The sequence below is a fragment of the Zea mays genome, chromosome 5 (genome assembly GCF_902167145.1).
Source record: "Zea mays cultivar B73 chromosome 5, Zm-B73-REFERENCE-NAM-5.0, whole genome shotgun sequence".
Classification (NCBI taxonomy): Eukaryota; Viridiplantae; Streptophyta; class Magnoliopsida; order Poales; family Poaceae; genus Zea; species Zea mays.
Genome location: NC_050100.1, coordinates 505,702 through 531,672, shown reverse-complemented (window position 1 = coordinate 531,672; position 25,971 = coordinate 505,702). Strand labels below are relative to the sequence as shown.

At 46.2% G+C, this 25,971-nt stretch overlaps 1 protein-coding gene and 1 long non-coding RNA gene across 3 annotated transcripts; both read left to right on the top strand.

The window, feature by feature from the left end:
• The first annotated feature begins 2,532 nt into the window (after positions 1–2,532).
• On the top strand, positions 2,533–4,121 carry LOC118471973 (uncharacterized). The gene is made up of 2 exons (XR_004849301.1): positions 2,533–2,622; positions 3,763–4,121. It is a non-coding gene; the product is annotated as an uncharacterized lncRNA (long non-coding RNA).
• A 209-nt stretch (positions 4,122–4,330) lies between these two features.
• On the top strand, positions 4,331–17,282 carry LOC103625700 (TRF-like 10). Of its 2 annotated transcripts, none has more exons than XM_008646085.4 (6): positions 4,331–4,582; positions 4,684–4,874; positions 13,457–13,567; positions 13,640–15,771; positions 16,503–16,575; positions 16,720–17,282. In XM_008646085.4, exons 1-6 carry the CDS (start codon positions 4,474–4,476, stop codon positions 16,888–16,890), a joined length of 2,787 nt encoding a protein of 928 aa, XP_008644307.1. In that variant the 5' UTR covers positions 4,331–4,473; the 3' UTR covers positions 16,891–17,282. The 2 variants fall into 2 exon arrangements, with proteins under 2 accessions (XP_008644307.1, XP_008644308.1); XM_008646086.4 differs by lacking the exon at positions 4,331–4,582 and adding an exon at positions 13,243–13,386 and having other exon boundaries at positions 4,816–4,874.
• The last annotated feature ends 8,689 nt before the right edge of the window (positions 17,283–25,971 follow it).

Here is a 25,971-nt window from a genome sequence, read left to right as displayed (position 1 = left end):
ACTGGTCATGCAGTCCCAAACAGTAAGAATTCAATTTAGCTCATAGTTAACCTTTACAATCACCATATGCTTGATACTTCAACTATTCTAACACATCATCCTAAATTAGAGTTAAAACCACCTAGTTAATCGTGTATATAAACTAGTCTATTTCATATTCAAATATCAATCAACACTTGGTCAAGACTCCTAATCGATCACCACATATAGCATAATGATTCCCCTAGCCGGACATCAACTCCATACACATACACAGGACATCGATTTATAGGTTTGGCATTACATCAAACACAGAGCATGCAAGGACAGCGAGGTCTCACCGGGGTTTGACGACACTGCAACCGGGCTGCCCAAAAATTTACGGAGTCGACAACATGCTGCTCGACCACTACCAAGACGTTGCCGCTGGCGTCAAGTGCGGATAGGGCGTCGAGCCTGTCCACGGCGAGCAGCAAAAGGGCAGGGCTGCGTCCATGGCACCATTGGGTGAGGGTTGGGCGAGCTGGGGCTGGACGCTGAGCACAGGAATGGCCGGCTGGTACCAGAGAGTCGCAGATCCGGGCGAGCGTGGTTGGTGGCGAGGACGGGCTGGAGACCGGACGACCTGATGGTGTCCATGGCTAGGGCAGGGGTGAGCGCCAGGGAGGAGAGGCTGGGAGTGGCGGCTGGCAAGCTGTAGAGATGGAGAGAGGAGCAGAGAAGATGGGGCAGCGTCAAGCTGCTGGAACCAGGGCAAGCGTAGCTAGGGCTGATGGCGGCCATGGGAGAGACGCCGAGAGAGGGCTAGAGAGGATGAGGCTGGGCGTGCACAGGAGATAATGCTGGGCAACGACATCTTCGCCAAAGTGCCAGGGGGCGGTGAAGACAGGATAAGGGAGATTAATTGGATAAAGAGAATTCAAGTTTCTCTTCGTCAAACTCTTAATAAAAAAATTGCTAAAAGAATTCTAGAGATTATGCAGTAGAGAGATAAAAGAAATTTTTTTAAAATTTTTAACAGAAACAACATGTATATTTTGAGTTCTAAAATTCGGATATAAAAGATGTATAAATAGGTCAAACCAAACGAGATCAGTGACAGTATTTGGAAAGGATTCGATTTGATGAATACTCCAGAGTCAAATGAATGCTTACTCGTTATTTATATTTGGAGATTTAGATCGGGCGAGAAACACACGGAACGAACCAAACAAGATCGGCTTGGATATTCCATACTATGTCGAATCTAGTTGAAAACACATAAACCCCATCTCTTTCGAATATAGGGATCTAGACAAGACGCAAACAGATATATATATACACACACAATTCTAGCAGTAGGTTTTGGCGAAATATAAACAGTTTGGACTAAAGCGACTTTTGGGATGTACATTTTAGTTTTTTCGCAATTACAATCAAAGAAACGGATTAATTATGAATAGTGAGTCTCGGCTCTAATTATCTCATCCCGATTTAATTTTTTGCAACACTTCTATTGTCGAGTCCAAATAATATTTACTTGGGCCAAAATCGCAAGAGTGGGTCGGGATTCCAAATTCATGTTCTCTAAACCCATAAGTTTTAAACGGACACAAGACTCGATATTTCGCAAAATAAATACGCGAGATTGATACAGCATCGAAATTGTGATCCTTTAGGAATCGACGTCACACAACGTTCACGTCGGAATAGATGTTTTGGGCGGCGACGGCTCGGGAAAGGAAGATAGGGTTTTGGTCGGCTGGTATTTGGGTCATCATTTTTGCGCGCCAACAGACCCGATAAATTGCACACGTTTTTATGGCGACTGACAGCGCGATGCTATAGGTATGAATTGCCGACTGACAAAGCGACACTATTCACATATAAATATAATGACTAACACTCAGTTGGAATATAGACATATACCGACTCACCATCTGTGGCCATGTATACCGACTAACAATTTGATGCTATTTCTCTATTTATAGCAACAGTCGTCAGACACTAATTTGGTGTTGTGGTATAGTGTTTATGCGCAGGTACAGGTTGCTCATCACAACAGGCGATGAGACAGGCGAGACTGATTTCATACTATTTGGACGTATGGCACAGCGCATTGTTAAGAAACCACTTGACATCTTGATCGCGGATAATCCAGCCGGATTTATTCCTGATGAAATAACTAAGCTGATGGAAAAGGTGTACACATTCAACGTAAGCTTCACAGACAGCACCATTGCTTTAGGCAATGTGTGTTTCCAGGTTAACACGGTTGTCGCCGAGATTGGTGATGGAGGTCAGGTTCCAATTTCACCCAGTGGATCCCAACCTTCATCAATTTCGTCTGCGTGGGCTGCATCCAAGTCTACATCAGCAGACTCTGTCCCAACTGGAGGTACCTCTTCTCAGACACCACAGAGCACCAAAAACTATAGCAAGGATAAGGTAACCCATGCTTTCGAACACACAATAAATTTGTTGTTGCCACCAACTCAAGTTGCCTTACAGTCTATGCACTTCGATGTAGCGTGCAAGATCGCCAACGCCACTATCAAAAGGTGGGTCCTCAGCTACCAGGCAGGTTGCGAGGAAGATATTGGGAGGCTCACCTGATAAAACTGGTGATGGCCATGACTTGGCTTCCGGCATTGCTGATTCTAGGTATATCCTCTGCCTCTCTGTGCCTTGTTGTTTACAACACAGTCTGGTCAACTGAATGCAGGATGGTTACTCTATAACTATCACCTGACAGATGAATCCTTAGGTACCATGAAAAGTTAACAAAGTGTCACAAAACTTTGTGTGCCCAGAAAACCACTATAGAGAAAAACATGAAAATATAGAATTGTAGATTTCTGCATTTAGTAACGATAGAAATGTCTGTGAAGCTTACGTTGGTTCAAGCATCGTCAGGTAATATAGAATTGTAGATTTCTTACATTGGTTCAAACCAAGAGCTTTCTGCATTTAGTAACGAAAAGATTATAATAGATTGCATATTTGCTAAAATTTTAAAACGTTACTGAAATTCAGTATGAGGTATTCAGTATCCTCACATAAGGTAGCCATGAATTGTCAGCATCACTACCACCTGCTTCTGTAGACGAATTTATGCATAATAATTTACAGTCATTCAGACCAAGGGTACTCCTCATTTCAGCTAAGACATTCACAGCTCTTCATGTACGAAGTAATATAAGAGTCAGCTATACAAAAATATATAATTGAAACATAAAATATCACACTATATTAAAGATTTGGCAAAAAAGACTTGGCAAATCAGCTAATGCAAGATAAATAGATTAAATGATTTTCTGCAGTTATGACAACAAAGACAGAAAACATAAGGACTTGACAAATCAACTATAAAAAAGAATAAGATTACAAAATTGCAAGAAATAATAATTCAAATATTGAAATATCTTGCATCCCATTCAGGTTATTTGCTCCTTGCTTGACCAATGTAAGAACTTAAGCCACAAAATATTACCCCAACTTCTTACTCATTTAGCAAAAAAAGTATTTTTATCTCGAACTTGTTGCCTTTGCTGAATATAGCTCTGGGCAGAGCCAAAAGTAATTAGCCAGTGAACAGCTTCTTCTATAGGCAGTTGCATAATCATATCTTTCTTGCCTAAGTAAACTGCCTAAGGCTATTGGTTTGCGATCAAGACCCTGTTTGTGTAGCCTCGAGGTTGTATACATGTGCTTAATATCTTTCTTTGGTATAACATTAACTTCAAAGACCCAGCACATAATATTTATGGAACTTTATACTCACATTCTTATATTTGTTTGCAGCCTTCACAAACCTGCAATCTGAACACGTCACAAATGATGTCTTGCCTTTTGTGGATGTACATCTTGGTCAGTCACAAATGATGTCTTGCCTTTTGTGGATGTACATCTTGGTCACCTCTGTTTATCGCTTTTGTGGATGGATTGTTCAGCTGGCTTTAGTAGATGGAATGACTCTGCACTTGTAGTTGCGTAATGTTTGTGCTTAGCTGTCTGGATTGTGCCGGCCAAGAGTTGGCTCTAGGTACCTTGTAAATAGCTCTGGTTTGGTTGCCTGTCCCTCACTGTATCAACTAGCCGTAAACTTGGACCATGTAATCTTATTCTGCACCAGTTTCCAGCTGAAACAAGCCTCAACGTCATGCTATGGTGCACGTTTAACTGCGGTGCTACAACTTTAATGTGAATTATTTTCGAGCTACCTATGTTCTATGTTCTGTTGAGTATCTGTTTTCTTTTTCTCTGAACTAAACAATTTTGTTTGAGATTTAGTCATCCTCCATTTACTTTAATTATAGCGTGTATAACTGTGTATTCATATTTTTAGGGCGTCCGAAAGTGCGCCGCCTGATCTAGTGTGAAACCAAACATACGGTAAATGAGCGCGCAGCGTTGGCTGAAAAAGAAAAAAATAATCTTTCTCGGTACGGACTCCCGTAAAGCATTTTGCAGTCCAGCAGCAGCAGCCCCTCTCGTACTCCTCCGCCTCCCGCAATGCCGCCCGGTTCCGCCTCCGCCGCCGCCATCGCCACCCGCTTCGCGACCCACTGGATAGCTGACGCCCTCGCCGGCGACGAGTACATAGACTTCTCCGTGCTCAAGGGTGAGGCTCCAAATCCTAAACTCCTTCGCCGTTCGCCTGGACGCTTTCGGTCTCAGGGTCTCTCACCTGGGATGGTTAATTGGCTTGTTGGCGGTCTGCAGTTCTGGTGGGGGCCTCGTCGAAGCCCCTCGCGGGCGCCCCGGAGTTTACGCGTGAGCGGGTCGCGCTCCGGTGCATTCAGGAGGTGTCGTCCGTGATAGCCGCCGGGGGTGACGCCGCGGACACCGCGGGGGTGCTTAGGGTTGATGGCGCCCAATCATGCCAGAATGTGCTGTTTCAGCTTATGAGAGAGGTGCGTGCTTCATATGCTTCCAATTTTGTCAGATACCGCACAAATTTTGTTGAGTGCTTGCACATTTGTTTCTGTTCCATGTTTTGGAACTGGAAGCATTTCATCCATGGAATAGTGCAAGCAGCAGTGGTTGTTACTTTTGATTGCTCTGTTGGTAGAACATCAGTGGTGGATTCATTGGGATGGAGCATGGAATATGACCTGGAACTAGACTGTTGGTATTGGGCTATCGGGGTTTGGTATAAATCTGGACAGGAATACAGGATGTCTGGTTGCAAACATATGGGGTTAAATTTTTAGGAATCCCTCTCCATGGAAGCCACAGGGATCTGTACTCTTGTGACATGCTCGGAGATATCCCCCAACATTGGCAAACTCCCATAGTTACTTCTTCCTCCTGTTATGTCAATTGTATGTGCTTCCTTAGCACAAATTATCTTACAGCTGTTATGGCTGTTGTGACATTCTGTTACTGCTCTGCTGCATGTATTGTAAGAGCAACACCAAAAGAGTGCCTCATAATTGTGTTGGACCTTAGCCGGCGATCACCTGGGCCAGAGAAGAAGCACTCACCTCACCCTCTGATACAGACGCACTCACACACGCACTGGGACAGTTTCAGACTCAGGCTATTTTGTGCTGCAATGAAATGGCAGCGTCTTCTAGTGCATATATTCCTCCTTTTATCGAGTACCGATTACATGCAGAAAAACTAACGAAAATCCATCGTGCGTGCGTTTAGCGCGTCCATCCCCACGCTGCACGAACTCATGATCCGTCCGAGGAACCAGGCGAGTGAGCGAGTATCACTGCCTCCTATATGACACGACGCACACAAATTTAGGAACCGTGCGATGCAAGCTACAGATACATGCAACTAACTGACTGACTAGCTAAAATGTAGGATCAGGGTTCAACTAACAAGTCCCCCCCTGAACCTTTATCACCTCGCTGATGTTGACGAGGCCAATCTTGGAACGCAGGACCAGAAACTGATGTCTCCCAAGCGCCTTCGTCAGTATGTCAGCCAGCTGCAGTTTTGTGTCCACTGATTCCACTTCTATCCGACCTTCGTCGATGCACTCCCTTATGTAGTGATACTTGACGTCGATGTGCTTGCTGCGATCGTGGTAGACTGGATTTTTGCTCAATTGAATCGCGGACTGGTTATCGTTCTTCAGGGTAACATTGCCAGGCTCTTCTCCCTTCATTTCTGTCAGGAGCCGTGCTAGCCAAACTCCCTAGCACGAGGCTGTCGTAGCTGCGACGTATTCAGCTTCACAGCTGGACAACGCCACAACCTTCTGCTTCTGAGACTACCAGGTCACCACACTATTGCCAAAGAAGAACATGATGCCGGTGGTGCTCTTCCGTCTGTCGACATCTGCTCCATGATCGCTGTTGCTGTAGCCCAGAAGCAAAGCTCCCCCTTCTTTCCTCTAATAATGGCATCCATGTTCCTTCGTTCCTACAACATAACGCAGTATACACTTGACAACAACCAGGTGCTTAGTAGTAGGTCTCTCCATAAACCTTGATATATATCCCCACTGCATATGCCAAATCTGGCCTTGTGTTCACCAGGTAGCGTAGTGCCCCAACTATCTTCCTATACTCAGTTGCATCAATTTTAGAGCAAACACTGAACTTACTGAGTTTGAGGTGTGACTCCATGGGGGTTTGGCTGGGATTACAACTCGTCTGACTGGCCATCTCCAAAATCTTCGCTGCGTACGCACCTTGACTGATTACAATCTCGGTCTAGGACTAGTTCTCCAATGTTGCCACCAGCGAAGACAAGGTCGTCCACATAGATGCCGACTATCAGCCTATCCGTGTCTAGGCCGCGGGTGTACACGACATGATCATAGGCACAACGTCAGAACCCAAGTGAACCCAGTGAGAAGTCCAGCTTGCCGTACCAAGCGCGTGGGGCTTGTCGAAGGCCATAGAGCGCCTTCACTAGCCGTAGCACCTTCTGTTCCTGTCTAGCAACAACAAAGTCTGGAGGTTGGGCGACATAGACTTGTTCTCGCAGCTCGCCATTGAGGAAAGCCGACCTTACGTCCATATGGTGGATGGGCCAACCCTCATTGGCTACGAGTGCTAGCAGGAGCTGGACAGACTCGAGCCTCGCCACCGGTGCGAAGGCCTCACCGTAGTCGATCCCTTGACGTTGCACATAGCCTTTTGCGATGAGCCAGGCTTTGTGCTTGGTGATGATGCCGCTGGCGTCCTTCTTGATTTTATAGACCCATTTGGGTCCATTTGGGCACTGATGAAGTGGGGGATCGACCAACTCCCAAGTGTTGTTCTCTTCAATGGAGGTCATTTCGTCGAGCATGGCCTCCCTCAAGCACTCCATCTTTTGTGCCTGCTCAAAGGTGGTTGGCTCGATCTCACTCACCAGCTGCAGGTCTTCCTCAAGTTCTCGCCGCACCAGACTGGGCGTAGAGGCTGACCCAACGACGTTGTCGATGGTCTAGAACCGGAGGGGAGCACTGTTGCCGTGATCCGTGCCCACGCGCTCCAGCGATCTACTCGGTGGCGAGGCGAAGATGATGGGTGGGGTTGGTGAAGCTGGCGGGCAGACGCCACGTTGAAGGCACTGCAGCTCCTTGCTCGTGTCGAGGCTGGAGCATGGTCACCTCACCGGGGGCTCGCGATTCATGGACTCGATCTCGATGTCGTCCCCAACGACCATAGAGTCCTTGCTCTAGTTCCACCGCGCGCCTTTGTCGAATATCACATCACGACTGACGTGAACACGACATGACGTCGGGTCGTAGACACGATATGCCATGGAGCCTGGTTCATACCCGACGAAGACCATAGGCTTGCGGCAGTCGTCGAGTTTCTTCAAGTACGGTTCGACGATCTTGACATGCGTCACGCACCCGAACGTGCGCATGTGATGCACCGAGGGCGCTGCCCCGTTCCAGAGCTCATACGAGGTCTTGCCGTCGGTCCCCTTCGTCGTCGTTTGATTCAGGATGTAGACAACTGCGTTGATGGCCTCCCCCTAGAACATGCCAGGGAGATCCTTTGCCTTGAGCATCGTCTTGGCCATGGCCATGACAGTTTGATTTCGTCGCTCGACGACGCCGTTTTGCTGTGGCGTGTACGGCGCCGTCAGCTGGTGGCCAACACAGAGCTCGGCGCAATACTCGGTGAACCGCGCCGACGTGAATTCTCCCCCGCAATCGGTACGCAGGGCGAGAAGCTTGTGGCCACTCTTGCATTTCGCGACTGCTTGATGGGTTCTGGTGCGTTGACCTTCATGGGCAAGAGTGCCACCCACATGAACCTGCTATATTCATCAACCAATAACAAGAAGTAGCTGTTACTGCTGGTTGTCGTCAGAGTGATCGGTCCGCACATATCTCCATGGAGCAACTCGAGTGGCTTGGTGGAGCGCCTTTGTGTTCCAGTCGGGAATGGGTCACGTTGGTGCTTGCCGATGACACAGGTGTCGTAGAGTCGCTCCGCCTGATTCAAGACAGGGAGACCACGGATGAGTCCCTCCCTGCCCATCTTGCGGAGGGCGCCAAAGTTTGTGTGCCCGAAGCGCACGTGCCAACACCACGTGTCCTCTTTCGTGTGGGCAGCTAGGCAGACTGTACGTGCAATGGTGAGGTTGAGCACGTACAGCCGCCCCGGCCCCAGTCGGATCTTGGCGAGAAGACGATGGTGTTTGTCTCGGATGCACATCACACCGGCCTTGATCAATATCTCCTTGTTCTCATCCAACTGCCCACAACTCACAATGTTGGCAGTGAGATGCGAGATGAAGGTGTTGGAGAGGGCGCAATGTTCGCCGTTCTTGCACTCAAAGAGCACGGTGCCGCGCCCTTTGATGCACACCGTCTATCCATTACCGAATCGAACTGTGCTGGAGATGCCCATGTCGAGGTCAGAGAAGGCGTCGTGGCACCCCGTCATGTGGTTAGATGCCCCTATGTCAAAGATCCAATGCCGTGGATCCTGGTTCTCCGTGTCGTCGAGCGCGGCGAAGACCTTCTCCTCCACCAAATGGACGTGCTCCTCTGGAAAGCACGCCTCCGTGGTGCTCGACGGGTTGCTGATCACCGCCGCGTCGCTCAGTCTTCGCCACTAGTCCTGCCTTGGCGAGGAGTTGATGGTGACTTCAGCAACATGGGCGAGAAGAAGGGACGACTCGTCGTCTTGGGCCACATGGGCCTGCTAACTTTGCTGAACCTGCTGTTCCTTCTTCCTCCCCCGACACTCTTGGCCGTGGGGGCCGACATGTCGGATCAATGCGCAAGCCTTGGTACCAAGTGTTGGATCTGAGCTAGCGATCACCTGAGCCGGAGAAGAAGCACTCACCTCACCCTCTTTGATACAGACGAACTCACACACGCATTGGGACAGTTTCAGACTCAGGCTATTTTGTGCTACAATGAAACGACAACGTCTTTTGGTGCATATATTCCTCCTTTTATTGAGTACTGATTGCATGCAGAAAAACTAACGAAAATCCATCGTCTCCCGGACCGTGCGTTTAGCGCATTCATCCCCACGCTGCACGAACTCATGATCCGTCCGAGGAACCAGGCGAGTGAGCGAGTCTCACTGCCTTTATATGGCACGACACCCACAAATTTAGGAGCCGTGTGCAAGCTACAGATACATGCAACTAACTGACTGACTAGCTAAAACGTAGGATCAGGGTCCTCATGCTTCTTCTTCTCACTGTATATCTCTTTGACAGCCTTCGCGAGCAAATGTTCTCGTAGCTCATGGAAACTAGGGGGTTTGAACCCCGTACCATACTGTGCAATGGCCTCTACAGCTACCTCAAATTGTCTTGAGTTGGCAGCATTGAAGGGTATGCCACAATCATAGAAAAACTTGTCTATCTCCATACAAACAACTTCTCTTTCTTATTTGGGCTTCATTGCAGCATTGATGGTTCTCTGAGTTGTCCCCTTGGCATACCTTTCCGCGACAACCTCTTGGGGTGTACGTCGGAGCAAACTTGTAATGGGCTTTTTTGTTGCCCCAACGGTTGATGCCTTGCTTGATAATTCCTTTCTTTTGCCGGTTGTTCCAGTGCTGCTGCCTCCTCTTGATGATGACCCAATTACTTCCACAACATCATCATCTTCATTCTCATGTGATTCAACTTCATCAAAGTATTGTCCCTTTGGTCTATCCCTTTTTCCTTCATCCAAAGCCGCCTTTAACTCTCTAGCAATTGCAGTTGTGGTATTGGGACACTTGAGGATATCTTTGTATCCGCCCACAAGATGTTTCTTCACCCTCAGAATTCCTCCTTTAATTTTCCTCGGGCAAAGGGCGCATTGGATCAACTCTCGCTTGCCAGGCTCTACATAATAGGCATACTTCCAGCCTGGATCATCAGATTTGGGTTTCCTTTTTGGATCTTTCAGTGGATCATATCCATCACTTCGTATTTGAGAGCCAGCTGCAGATGCTTCTGTGCTAAAATCAGCCATTTCTCCTCCAATCTATTCTGCAATAATGGAATGCATATGTTCAGATGACAGCAGGCAGCACCTCACCTCAATCCTTCTTCCTTCAGCAAATTAAGATGGTACTCACCAGTCACCAGTGAAGCAGGGCTGGAGGCAGGGCTGTCTCTGTAGTGGCCGGCAGACAGCGGGAGCGGCTGAGCGGCGGCCTGGGCGCCTGGCGCGGTTGAGCGCGGCCGAGCGGCGGCCTGGAGCTGCGGCGGAGGAGCCGCGGCCTGGAGCGGCGGCGGAGGACGGGAGGAGCCGCGGCGGCCTGGAGGAGGCTGCACGGGGAGGAGCGGCGGCCTGGAGCGGCCTGGGGGCAGAGAGCGGTGGACTTGAGCGCGGTCTGGGGGCAGAGAACGGTGGACTTGAGCGCGGTCTGGTGCCCTAAACGTGAGCGCGACCAGGTTTGGTGAATTGGGCTGGGCCGCCGTAGAACGCCCGAAACGTGGCGTTTCACGCTATACAACGTTTAAACGCCAAAACGTGGCGTTTAAACGTAGTTAAATGACGTTTTACGAAGAAAACTAAAACGTTTTATAGTTTCAGTTTTCTCCAGCGTTTTATAGTTTAAACGTCGTTTAAACGACGTTTAAACGTCGTTTTAATAAGCATGGATAAGATAGCTATTGGAGACAGCTAAGGCTAGGTCAGGCAAAAATACCCCTTTTAACTTTTAAGCGGTAAAGCGTAAGGCGAGGCAATGCGTTAAATATATTTAAAAATAGAAAAAGTATTGATATTTGAGAAAGTATTTAGGATAAAAATAATAATAAAAAAGAGAAAAGGATAAAGAAAAGACTAGCCCGGCCAGCCTACAAATCAGCCCAACTTATTCATTAAGATTAGGTTAATCCCACTTTCTTTCTCCCCTCTCTCCCTATATCTGCCAGCCGCCTCTCCTAGAGATCTCCCCAGCGACCAATCGTCTCTCTCTCCCCGTTCTCTCCCCCTGGTCGCTTCTCCCTCTGGTCACTTCTCCCTCCTGTGCCGGCGCCGTCGGCAGCCTCTCTCCCACTCACCTTAGGTGCGGAGTAAGGCGAGCAGGACGCGTTACGCTGCCGGGGCACCTTACCGCCTAGGCGACACCTTGACAACTATGGTGATTGCTGCATCTCCATAAGATGGATGTTTCTGTTAGGCTATCATTTATCACTGGTGTAGATGGACACTTAGTGTAAAATTTTTCTAACTATGTGTGCAGACAACCTATTGCTGCATCTTTTTTATTAAGCGTGACTTTTGAATTTTCACATTGCGCAAAAAACATATGATTTTAGTTGTTATTTTAAGCAATGTTTTCAGGTCAGGCGACCAGCTGGTCATTCCAGAGGACCGACCATGCGCCTAATCGCGATTAGGGCGACGATTAGGACGCCTAATCGGTCCTGGTCGACCTCTGGTCGTCCCCTAATCGTCCTATATATTTCTGGACATATGTATATATAATATGATATATGTATATATAAGCAATACTGCAATAGGCATTATATAAGTCTGAAATTGAAACTGAGTAACAGACTGAAAGGCAATATAGGCATATAGCACTATAGCAGAACTGAAACTGAAATATTGAATACAAGGCTAGTAGGCTACAAGCAGCACCTACTACCAAGAGCATATTGAATGTAGTACCTACTACCTAGAGCATATCATTATCCAAGCAAAAAGCAGCAGCAGCTTCTCCAACAGATTCAGATTCATCAGAATTCAGACAATAGGAAAGATAGGAAGGGGGAGATGGGGGGAACCTTGAGATGAGGAGTTCATCTCGTCGCTAATGTTTTGGAGCCACCGACGGTGTTCTGGAGCTGCTGCTGGTGTTCTAGAGCCGCAGCCTGTGTTCTGGACTCGGCAGAGGAGAGGAAAAGTTTCAAGGGCTGGCGGCGCATTGCTTTATACTACTATAGATGGGCCGAAAAAATAGAAGCGCAGTAGCCCACTAGAAAACCCTAGCTGCCTGGACAAATCCTAGTCGATTTACCATCTAGTCCATTGTTATTAAAACGTCGTTTAAACGACGTTTAAGCGTCGTTTAAGCGGTAGAACATGATTAGGATCTAAAACGTCCGCACGTTCTAAAAAGCTGGTGTTGAACGTCCGTTTTGGACGTTTAAGCGTCGTGTAAGTGTTCTACGGACGTTCTATGACGTTTTAAGCGTTCTACGGACGTTCTATGTGCTAGTGGGCCTTCCTGGGCCTTTAGTCGCTCCCGCCAGCTACCGCCGTCCTCAGCCCAGCCGCTGCGTCGCAAAACGCGCGGAGCTCTCCCGTCCGCGCCTGGTACCGCCGTCGGCCGTCCTCAGCCGCCCTCCAGGTACGCCGCCGGCCCCCCCTCCCTCCGCCCACAGGGCAGTGCGCCGCCGCTCCATTGCTTCACAGACCAGTGCGTCGCCGCCGCTCCAGTGCTCCACAGGCCAGTGCGCTAGTGCGCCAGCCGGCTCTACGCCACTGCTCCACAGGCCAGTGCGCCAGTCGCCTTTGCTCTAGTGCTCCACACGCTACCTCTGCGCCAGCCGCCAGTGTGGCTGCCCAGTGCTCCAGCCGCCAACCGCCAGTGCCCATTGCTTCATAGACCAGCATTGAGGGACTAACCTGTAACCTCTGCGCCAGCCACTCTGCCTCACCTCTGCGCCAGCCCCAAGATTTATTGATTTTGCTCACATTGAATCAATCTCTATTTGCTGACAGTGAATTTCAATTTCAACTTATGTATGAACTTATTCTATATTTGAAATTCTATGTCAAGTCTGAAAAGACGTTTCAACGTTCGTTTAAACGTTGAAAAGTTGGTTCATAACGTTTTAACGTTTTACCGCTTCAATAACCATGATCTATCGGACGACTAATCACGCCTAATCGACGACTAGTCGGACGACCTGGACGACTTGATACTCTAGTCGAGTCGTCCGGCTGATCGGCCACTACCAGGCGACCTGCCTGACTAATCGCGACTAACCACGATTAGTCGGACGACTTGAAAACAGTGATTTTAAGAAGACATGTAGCATCTGGTAAGTTATTACGAAGCACTTCCCAGTTTCTAGTGTATTTGAGACTTCTGATACATGGTAAAATTTGCAGGTTGGTAGCCCCGGAGATTTGGAGAAGGATTTGCTTCCACATTTCAGTCAAGACATCCAGGAATATTTATGTACCGAGAAATTTATGCTACCAGAAACTTCCTTCCAGATGGTAAGTTAAAGAGAAAAATCTCAATATTATAAGTAGAACAATGGCAAATTGAATTTGTAATTTTCTCTTCAGCTAAAACAAGTTGACCCATTGCTTACATCTATGGCCCTACAATCCCAAATGGAGCACAATGACACTGAACAATGTGACAATGATCAGTCACTGCGCAGCAGCCACAGATGTGTAAATATAGAGAAGCCTGTGTTTGTGTTCCCTACAGATGTAGTCAATGAAAGTGAAACAGGAAATCTCCAAAAGGATCCGCCTGCACCAACTTCTGTTTTTCACCAACCATGTATGCCCCAAAGCAGGTCTTACGTCCCTCCGCAAGAAGATACTATTGATGCTGTTGGTCTAGGCACTAGGTCCTCAGAAAGGATTCCTATTGTGGAGGGGAACATGTCTGTTGGATCTGTGCTTGCTTCAGATGGCTGTGATGCACCTTTGCAGGGAAGCATTACTGAGCCCTTTTCCCAGCAGGATAAACATGACCATACTGCTACAGTTGAACCAAAATCTTGTAAGCAAAAATCTCCAAGTCTATCTCACTGTGCTGATGGAGATGGGGCAAATGATGGTGGCTCCAGCAATCAGTCATCTAAGGTTTCCATTCATGAAGGACTGAGCTCTCATGCCACGGTAACTTCAGGTTTTGACAGAATCAGCGATGTCTTACCAACAGATGCATCTGGACCTGAGCATTTGCCTGAGTGCATAACAGCACAGGATACAAACATGATTTCACAGCTTGACAGCAGGAAAGCTCATTTGAGTGCTCTGCAACAGGATAGGGGTGAGAAAGTAACCCAAGATCTGGAAGATATCTCTGCAAATATTGGGCTAGTGGAAAAGGACCATGTTCATGGGGATCTGACTTTGCAATCTGCCAGTGTTTTGCTTTCTATAAGCTGCAATGGTGCTAATCAAGGAAGTAAATCTGAAACCAACCTTCAACCAGGGATTGTTGCTACAGAGGATAGGATGGCTTTGGAAGAGCAGAATGCAGACAAGTCTCACTTAGAATTCAGCGATACCAACATGGCTAATCAAGCTCTGCATGATGATTGCAGCGTCATGAAAAATAATGCGGTACATGGCGGGCTGACTGCACAGACTGCTGCAGTGTCTCAAAACTGCAATGTAACCTTACATGATAAAACTTCAGAAGCCAATTGTTTTTCTGAGCCGGAAAATGAAAAGAACATTCAAAAAAATAATTGTCATACTTATGTTCCAGGTTCTTCTCAGGATAGGGGTGGAGAAAGTGCAAAGGAGACATCAAATGAGCTAAAGTCTAAGGACGCTTCTCCAGAAATATTTGTCCATTTCGAGGATCAATACATCATTGATACTTTGGAGGGCTTGTCTCAACAAGATTTGTGCTTGAAATGTGGCAAAGGTGGTCAGTTGTTGGAATGCAGCCGCTGTTTTTTAGCTGTTCATAGTAGCTGTTTGGGTTCATCAGCGACATTTGAAGGGACAAATTTATTCTACTGCCCAATATGCTCTTATAAGAAAGCTATTGAAGCATGTAAAAAGGCAAACAAAACATATTGCGAAGCTAGGAAGAACCTTGCTGCTTTACTTAGCAAAACACAAGTCACCAAGCAAGTTCAGCCAGGAGATGCCCATGAAAATGAAGTAAATAATCTTGCTCATCAGGTTAAAGAGCCTAATCAGCAGAGGAGGAAGCAGAAAATAAATGCTATAGGTAAGGGTTATCCTAAGGAGGTACTCACTGAGAAGGTTCCTTTCCAGAACTCTGGTTCGTCTGCATCCATTAATATACATTCAGTGCTCCAGAATAACAATGAAATACAAGTTAAGGATTCAGAGAAAAGGCGGCAAGCAGTAGACGAAGAAGGTCGCAAAGAAGCTAGTAATGACAACTCATCTCATGAAACAGGATCTTCATCTCAGATAAGATGTGATTCTCCTTTGAATCAGGACGTTGAGGCTGACCAGGATGGTAATCTTACAGCTTCTAACCAACCTGGTGGTTCTGATGAATCAGAAGCAACATCTTCTGATGACTCTGGCAGGCCATCATCTTCTTGGCAGTCATCACGTTATTGGCGTTGTACGAGACACAACAAAAAAGGATTGCAAGATAAGGAGCCAGCTGTATCAAGTAAATCTAAGGAGGATCAACAAATGCCTACTTCACCAGCGAAAAGAAAGTCTGCAAACCCGCAAAAGCACTAGTAAGTGTCAGAGTGCAGTTACAGCACCACTTATTTCCTTTACCTTAGTCTCAATTGCTGTGTTTACACAGTAAAAAGGTTCATCAATACAACTTTGCTGGATTAACTAAACATGACTGAGGTCTGTACCTAATTTAGGATTGAATGATATCTGAGTGTGCTGATCTATGTATGCAAATAATAAAGCTCCAAATGGGTATTACTGGGTGCGACATTTGCATGTAGTCTGTAGCTTTTCTTTTGTTCTTGCTCAAACAGTTTCCATTATTTTGTTGGCTCAGTATCATGGATAACATGACGGCCATCAGTTTTGACACTATCCGAACTTTTAAGGTCTTAGGACTTTTGAGAGAACATTAGCTATGTCATGGCTCATGGCAATGATTTTATGGAAAGCTGGTCTCATTTTAAGGTCTTAGGCCTTTTGTCATGCATTGCTTTTCAAATTCAGATGAGCGGTTTTCACATACACATGGTTAGTTCTATGATATATCAAATTAGATCAGACTTAGCATTGGTGTTTCGTTACGAATTATGCAATGTTGAGCGCGCACCGATGGCATTACCCTACCATGATAAAATGTTCTGCACATATAAAAAAGGAGACCGGAGCTTAAAAGTTGAGTCAACTGACTTCTTCAAATTTTCACGTTTTCCATCTATTATAGGAAATATCGTTTCTGAAATGTTCCATTTAATGGTATTTCAAGAACTGAGCACATGTCTTGCAGTTCCAATCCTGTTGCGAGAGCTCGAAGACGCAGAAAACTCTGGTGGACAGCAGAAGAAGAAGCAATGTTGAAGGTAAATAATTCTTTGGATGTAAATTTTCATTGTTGAAACACCATCTCTCGCGCTGGCTTTTCCCAGGCCAGGTTTGTACTTGTAGTATGTAATTATGTCTCGCTTGGCCATGTGTACTTACACTTTTTTACTGTGATGATCCAGGATGGGATGGCAAAATTCTCTCCACATAATGATGGTCAAATTTCATGGACCCAGATACTGCAATATGGCCGTGGTGTGTTTAACATCGCGCGCCTGCCATGTGATTTGAGGGTCAAGTGGAGGAACATGCAGATGAAGGAGAGGCGGGCAGTCTCTTACACACACATATAACTGTTGTGTGTCATACTAAATTACTAACCATGCCTTCATTTGTTTGTGTCCATCTGCAGATATAATTGATGTGGCAGATATAACCTTGCCTTTATTTGTTTGTGGCAATCTTACACACACATATAACACTGATGTGGTACTAGAACATAGCGAATATGCAAGTAGGAATGGAAGTGGGTTTCTCCGAAATAGGATGACAGAGGTATAGTTTTTCCCTTCTTTTGGTAAGTACGGCGTTGATTGGTTGTGTGATTTGGTGAACCTAGACCTACTATACCCGTAGATGATGTAAAGAGATTGGTAGACACTCACTATGTACTCTGAAAAGAGGTATCAGAGTCGACTTCCTTTTGTTTCTTTTGGGATTGAATCTAACAGTTTAGATGATAACATCCGGCAGCTGTGTTTCATCCGGCAACTGTGCATAGCAGGCTCAGGGACACGCAATGTTCTTGCATGAGTTTAGGGTTCAATTCGTAATACTCCCTCCATTTCAAAATAGTATTTGTTTTAGAGTATTAATAGATTTATACAATATTTGGTGTATGTGTTTTATATATATGTCTAGTTTCACCGTCATCAATTTGAATATGGATAAAAAAAAGCCTAAAACGACTAGTATATTAGAATATGGACAAAAAAATAAGAGCCTAAAACTATATATTGCGGCAGAGGGAGTATAAAACGACTAGTATATTAGAATATGGACAAAAAAAAAGAGCCTAAAACTACTAGTATATTGCGGCAGAGGGAGTATAATGCATCGTTCTCAGGGTATTAGGGAAAGGGGAAAAAAATCCAAACGCTAACCGATAAAGCACGAACATATTTATCTTGGCATTGGCAAGAAATAAAACTGAAATGGGATCACTTGTATTACCTAACAAAAACAAAATGTAGACAAAACCGTCCATTCATGGCAACACTCTTGTCCTCTTGTCGGTACCCTGAAACTGGGGTACCCTCTCCTACTGTATCAAAGAAACCGAGCAGCTCGGCGTCGTGGGAGCAAGCTCGTTCGACAAGACCATAGGCCCTAAGGGCGAGGCGTGACCGCGTCTCCCGTCCGAGGGTTGCCTCGAGGGTGAGGCATGAATGCGTCTCTCGTCCGAGGTTTGCCCTGAGAGCAAGGCGTGACTGCGTCTCCCGTTCGAGCCGGGATTGCGTCTCTCGCCGAGGTTGGCCTCGGGCGAGGCATGACTGTGTCTCCCACCTAGAGCTCGCCTCGGGGGAGCCGGGACTGTCTCCCGCCAAGGTTGGCCTCGTGCGAGTCGGAACAACGTCTCCCGCCCGAGGATGGCCGCGGATGAGGTGTGATTGTGTCTCCCACCAAAGGATGCCCCCGACAAGGCGTGACTGCGTCTCTCGCCCAGAGCTGGCCTCGAGCGAATCAGAACTTCATCTCCCATCCGAGGTTGGCCTTATGCGAGCCAGAACTGCACCTCATGTGGGAGGTTGGCCTCGAGCAAGTCTATTCCCACCCATAGGCCTCAGGGTCTGTCCCCGCCTTATGGGTAGGTCTGGTGCTGACACGTGTCTAGGGAAGCGATATGCTCAAGGACTTCACCAACGAGTCTGGACCCCCATGGGTGGGTTCCAGACCCCCATGTATGCAATCCAGTCCCCCTAGTAGGTCTAGGACCTCCAAGTATACAAACCGGACCCTTAGAGTAGGGATCCGGACCCCCCCGTATGGGATCCGGGTCACCAACAAGGGCTCCCGGTGCTCTAGGGAAGAACATGCCCCCATGCCCTACTCCGGACCCATGCAAGGGCCCGGTGACGTCACGTGGCCGCTGGGCGCATGGTGCAAACCTTCGCATGGAAGCAAGGCCTCAGTCTGCATTAAATGCAAGACAACTAAGACGTGCTCCGACCAAGCGCAGGGCATAGTCAGGCTTGTGACAGGTCTCTGTAACCACCCTTGGGTTATAAAAGGGAAGAGCACACACCCGCCAAGGGGGAGTTCGAACTCAGGATTATCATAGGACAGACTCTATCGGAGACCCTCGGACACACCCAGAGACTCCCGTTCCTCATGCAATACAACTCAGTGGATGTAGTGTATTACACTCCAGCGGCCCAAACCACTCTAACCCTTGTGTTCATCCAACTAATCAGGCAAATTGTGGCAGAACCTCCCAAGTTATTGGGCCCACATGCACCTGCCCTTATCTCAAAGACCTCAAACGACTATGCATGTGCACCAGATAACTTAACAGGATCTGTCCGAGTGCCCCAAGGACCTCGGATAAACCACTTACAACCAGGATCGCAGGATTAAGTAAACACAAATCACACACCAACATTTTTGCAGCGGAAATCTTATTACCAAATTTTACAAGTTACATCAAGTTTACATTGTACATGATCGGAGTGATTACAAAAGTGATTCAAAGAAATAACTTTGAACTGTTATAAATTATTTGTAGTTTTGAAATATATGCTAGCTTAAGTGACCATCCTCAATAAGAAGTATAGAAGAAGTACTTAGACTTATAGAAGGTCGTGCCCACCGACGCTTAACACCAATCATAATCAAGTGACTCGTAACCTGCAGCAACAATGGGAATAAAACCCTAAGTACACAAGTACTCAGCAAGACTTACCCGACTAAAGAAAAGACTCTCAAGGGTATGCTGGTTTCAGAAAGGGATTCAAGGTATGGCTTATCAAGAATCAAGGACTCTGTTTGCATAAAAGCTTACTATGATTGGATCCTTAAAAATCCATTTTACTTGTATGGCTAAGTAAAGTTACCTGCATCTACAGTTCTTTCTACCCTAGTTCACGCACTTGGCCTATACTAGCCGTCTTTTATCACCCCTTTCAGTTTACTGGAATGCTACGTGTAGGGCAGTGACCAAGTCTTCATGTCCGAGAAGTAACGGCGATCCGAATCGATTAATACCCAGCTGGGAATCTCCAATCACACGACATATGTAGCACTTAACCCTTGCATATGTCAACTCGCCACCGGGGTTCTTAAGACCAGACCGAGTTCACGCCAACCGAGAGCACAGATACACCACCGTCCAACCTCTTGCCACGGAGGGTACACGCTACTCTCGCCATCTCTCCACTCCCATTGCGTGTTGGCCTTTCTGGTATTAGTCTGCCCGAGGCAAAGCTTACCCATTATGAGGCATGTGACCAGTTAAAAGGTCCTCAATCATCAAGCCTACATTGACACGGTCCTTAATCGACTCAGACGGAGACACTACACCGAGACTCCCTTCTCGTGCAAGTCAACCGCCCGGTCTCAGCTTTATAATTTTGAACCCAAAGTTTGGTACCTGACAGAGGTACATCTTTTCCGATGTTGAACCTATCAAGGCCTTGATGGATCCACCATCACAAGTTTTTCTTTTTGGAAACATTCCCACCCACTAAAGCATCACTTTTGTTTTAAAACAAAACATTTTTGTTTGCTAAAGCAAGGCTAAGCATCATAAAATTCTTTTCAAAAAGGGTATCAAGGAAGGGTAATCAATTTTCAAGGAAGGAAATGCATAAATTGTTTAGCACATAACTCCTATCACCTAATGCATCAAATAAGGTGATAAAGATTTTAAAATAGTAAGGAGGTGGAAAATGCACCGGGGCTTGCCTGAATAACAATAGGTTAGTGTTGGTTAAACGACGTCCACTTGGCGATCAGCCTTTTGTGTTAGCACTCGTTCAGATTATCCATCTTCAGGTTCGTCCATCAGCTTCACTATGCGGAGTAGCCCGCGCTTGGGGTCGACTTAGGTCATCTTCCGCATCACGCAATTAATTATCGTACCTCATGGGATGCACAATGCACATGTATGAATATACACATGAATAACATAAGACAAATAATCTACGCTGAAGATGACGAAACACTTATAACAAAGCATTAAGCAGATACTAACTAGTGATATATGACTAATTATAATAATTACGCTTTTCTAGCCTATTCAAAGGTATCTCATATATCACAAAACAATAATATATATATATATTTACGCTCTACTTTCTTTTATGATTTATTAACAGAATCATATTACTACATATATTTTTACCAAGCATATTTTATACAATATACCATCACACCAATCACTAGATAAGAAAAGCGTCGATCATATCCTACTCCAACATTATCGATCACAAACATATATGATACTAACTACTAGCGCAGGACATTGACTTCATCTTACACGCACTGAACACAATTAGCATCGATAGATTTATCGCGACCAATAATTCTATTTAATATATTTATATACCTAGTTGACTCGAATAACGAATCAACTTACCATCAATTAAATCCGACTTGAAACCACAAAATCAACGACGTCTTTCAGCTCAACATTTCACCGAAAATAGGGTGAGTGCTGCGTCGAATCGCGCTTCATCTTCATCCACATCGAGAATTCTTCGGACGCGTATTGATTTATTTTCCTCTGCGCCTAATCTTCTTGGATCTTGGCGTAGACGAGGATGACGATCGATGACTTGTTCGAGCTTTTTGTCGAGCACATGGTGAATAACACGCTGCTAGCTTCGTCTTCACTCGACGCTTTGTATTTCTTGAGGATGCACGAAACGACAACGAGATCGATAACGCACACGCGTGATGAGACAGGGTCTGTGGAGATGTGCACAAGGGAAGATGAGCTAGTGGTGCCGAGAGTCGACGGCGAGCAGGACGCGGATCAGGAGGTTTGCTTGGGAGTCGAGCAGGGGATGACGAGTTCGATGACTCGACGGCAAACGCGAGCACGCGCGAAGCCCAATGGACGAAGAGCGAGTGCGCCGCAGTGACAACGAGCAGACGCGCGAGCGCTAACGCGAGCCAGGGGCAAGCACGAGTGCTAGGGTACAACAGATGACACCCGGCGAGCACACAACGAGGCATGCAACAACGACGATATTTGAACTGGCAACAGGGCGTTGGCGAACTCGACGGACACGTGCTGGCGCGACACGTAGGGTAGAGACGTTGTGACGAGCTCGGGACGAGTATTGATATACGACATCACTTCTTAAGGTATCATGTTGGAAAGGGAGATATCTCTATATATTCCATTGGTACGGATGATCAATTAGCCGATATTTTTACAAAGCCATTGGATGAAACAAGATTTTGTACTCTAAGAAGTGAAATGAATGTGATCGATCTCTCAAATGTGGCTTGAAGTTGATCGCACATGTGTAGTATTGCATTTCGGCTCTAAATATGCTCTCTACGCTATTTATTGTGTATTTTTGATGAATTTTTCATTTTAGATTGATCTAAGTAGTTTGATATGAAAATTTGCATTCCTCAAATACATAATGTGTATATGCATGCATACTAACCCTTGGATTGGTCAAAATGTCCATATATGAGCATCAAATCAGATTTGAAATTCAAAATCAGAAAGTGGACAGAACTTGAAAAACTGAGTATCAGGCCGCGGACCGTCCGCCCATGGACCGTGGACCGTCTGCAGTATCAGGAGCTGGACAGTCCGATCAGAAGCGCAGACCGTCTGAAATTATCAGGGCGCGGACCGTCCGCCGCCCCTGCGCGGACCGTCCGTGACAGGCAGATAAGACAGGTAGAGGCAGTCAACTTGTCATTTCTACTCATTGCCTCTCCTCTCACGCTCTCCACTCGCCACAAAGGTCACTTTCGTCGATTGTGCGCGGACGCAGAAGAGAAGTTGCGCATGGACAGTCCGAAATCTTGTGGAAAGTTCAACAAACATGTCTTCATCCCGGTATTTCATAATCTCATGGATTTTATCAAATTTCTTCAAATTTGGGGATTATTCGGATTTTCTCTCTGATCTAGAATTGAGCACTAGATTCACAAATCTGATTGGTGGGATTATTAGTGCTACTCATTGTGAATGTTGTGCAAAAATTTAAACAAGTTTGGATGGATATTTTCCGTGGAATCGTCGTTTGAATGATTGAGGCGACTTGGGTTCTAGAGAGTCGCCCCTAGACGGTCGCGGACCGTCCGCCAGGTGGGCGCGGACCGTCCGGACCTGTGGCACGGACAGTCCGGCCCTCTAGCGCGGACAGTTCGGACCCTGGTAGAGAATTGCACTTCCTTTCTCTATGATTGTGACGTTATCAACTATTCATCTAGGGATGTTTCTCACATTTATTGCAGTGGTCTGGGTGGTCTTCACAAGAAGCTTGCCGATCGCTTCAAATCAAAGCGCCCTCGTGCAGACGATGCTGACTACACTCCAACCACTGATTCAAAAGCCCAATCTTCAGCTGGGGGCAGTAATCTATGGACACAGAAGACATTGCTTATACACATCCTGACTACCCAATTGACATCACAGGATGGACATTTCCAAAGAGGAGGTTCTCTATGGCAGAATACTGCTCCAGGAGAACTGTCAATCAATATACTCTGCCATCAGACACAAATGTTCAATTCTTTCACACTCAGCTCCAATTTGATGTTTTTTGGGGCACATTGATGGACACCAACTTTCACAAACATCAGGTGATTGATTGGACTTTTATGCTGGGACAATCAGTTATGGAGGACCTGATTCCAAAGTTTGAGACATGTGGTCTGTATCACTTTATGGGTCAGAGGACTGATTTCAGTGAGATGGCAGTAAAGCAATTCCTGACCATAGCTGAGATTGATATAGAAGAGGAATCCATCACTTGGATGACTGGGTTCAAGAGGTATTCTGCAACATTTGCTGAATTTGCAGCTGCCAACAATCTGAATTATGGTACCATTTCAGCTGGAATTGATCTATACACTGAAGATAATTTTGAAGATTTTGTGCAATTTTATGAGCCAGCGAGGCTGGACATACCTAGGAGGTTTGGAGAGACAGCAGGACTGAGGCATCATCCTACTGTGATCAACAAAATTGCAAGAGTCACAATTCTTCCTAAGAGTGGGGACAAGAGCAAAATTTGAGACAAATTCTGGAACATTATCCACCATGTCATGAATGGTGAGGTAATGAATATTGTGCTTTTCATGATGAGACAGTTAAATGATCTAAAAATGGACTAAAACCAGAATTTAGCCTATGCGCCTTACATTATGGCTCTCATCAAAGCAAAGAAAAGATTTGAGGGCCTTGTGAGATAGTTCATACACCCTTTAGACCCTTCAAGAATGAAATTGGGTTCCTCACCAGGCCACTCACTCCCTTCCCAGATGATGAGGAAGATCCTGGTTATGATGCAGGAGAAGCTCCTGAAGCTGAGGCAGAGCAGATGCCTCCTCCTCCACCTCCTCCTCAGCCTCAGCAGTACTGGCAGCCAGGTCCAGGCTATTTTGACCCATATTTTCAAAACATGCAGCAAGGGCTTCAGACCCACATAGATAGCCGCTTCCAGGGAATGATGACACATATGGACCAACGCCTGGATGCCATGCAATCTAGTTTTGATAATAACTGGGATGCGCTAAACACTGAGTATTCTGAATTTCGCAGTCACATTCAAAATGATGTCACTGATCCTATCATGAACAGTAACACTTTCTCAGCGGCTTCATTCAGCAGTCTGTTGACAGCTTCATCAACAGCTTCATTGGCAATTTTAATTATATCTAGTGATTCCTTTAAGGCCGGGTCAGCTTCAGGGTTGTACGGCTCCGGTGGAGGTGAAAGTTCAGCTACATCATAAAAAATGTCTGTTAATTCCGAAGCTGAAAACGAATTCCGAAGCTAAACCTCAGTAAGAGTACCTATAAGCCTTGCATGCCCGGGAGCCTTTTCAGCTCGTTTGGCTTCTTCTTGAGCATCGTGAGATTCTTTTTCATTTTTTCTAATAGCTTCATCAGCTATGTCACGGTCGCCCTTCATCCACACCTCGGAGTAAAATTTTCCGCTTAGAGCAGAAGCTTCGCCTGAAGGGGGTTTTATATCATCTGCTGAAAAGACAAATTCTGGCTGAACTACAGCCTTGGCATGTTCGCATCCAGCTTTCTCTAAGACTGATGTGCCCCCCCGTGCACCAGCAAAGGCGCAGAAATCCCCTCGGTCACTCAAAATTTCGTCAAAAGCTTTGACCTCTCCACTGATCCACTGGATAACTCCATCAGGGTCGCCGCGGATGAATTTTTGCTCAGAGGAATATGCCCTAACCCTAGCAAAGCTGTCCTTTAATTTCTTGGCACACTCCAGGGATATTTCATAACATTTCTCCTTCGAAGCCCAAAGCTCATCGACATTCTTTTGTGCTCTTGACCTTTCGATCCCGCAAATTTCATGCTTCACCGCCTCAACTTCAAATTTTTCGGTTGCTTCAGCAACCTTCCTCTTTAGCTCTTCCACTTCGGCTTTATGAGTTTCAGCTTGAGCAGCAAGTTTGGCTTCATTAATTTTCAGCCTATCCACTAAGGAAAGTAACATCTTATCCTTTTCGAGAGCTTCGTGCCTTAGTGTGGTAACTTCTGAGCGAAGATTCCCAAGAGCTATTCGGCAGCTCTCATCTTCTGCTTTCTTCTGGGCCCTTAGAGCCTTGCTTAGAATCAAGCCCTACAAAACAAAGAATGAGCATATAATGATAGGAAAAGATACAAAAATAATCTATTTTACGACAAGTCAAAATATACACACCTTCAGACTATTGTAGGCAAGGCTGTCCGCAAGCTGATCCTTCGACATTGCGGATAAGACGAGTTCAAGCTTCAGATATCCTATATTGTCCGCCATTTCCCGGCAGACATGTATCTCTTTATTGTCTGGAAGACAGTAAAGGAAGTCATCTTCTTCATCGCCACCATACACCAAGGACCCTCGGGGGTACTTTAGATCCCTAGCATAATGCTGCACTTCGGCAACCTGCTTTTCTGATAACTGTTTTCCCGAAGCATGTCGAACAATAAATTCCAGCTCTCTAGCAGATGCTTTAGGACCAGGAGATTTGGATTTCTCAGAAGCACTCTCTTTCTCCAGCGTTATCGGGGCGCTTTCCAAAGGTCGAGCTTCGGCAAGAACTCCTGAAGGTCCAGTTTCAGTAATAGTTTGAGCCATGTTAGCGTCGTCATTTTTCCTGAAACTTTAGCCTCTGTGCTAAATGCTTCGGAAAGAAGCAGGAGTTGATGTTTTCACAGACTCCATAACATCA

Bases quoted from the DNA above. Each gene is read 5' to 3' on its own strand.
- LOC103625700 (XM_008646085.4), top strand. From the start codon at position 4,474: ATGCCGCCCGGTTCCGCCTCCGCCGCCGCCATCGCCACCCGCTTCGCG. The intron at 4,875-13,456 runs GTGCGTGCTTCA...TAAAATTTGCAG, and splicing joins TGTTTCAGCTTATGAGAGAG to GTTGGTAGCCCCGGAGATTT. The intron at 13,568-13,639 runs GTAAGTTAAAGA...TTTTCTCTTCAG, and splicing joins CAGAAACTTCCTTCCAGATG to CTAAAACAAGTTGACCCATT.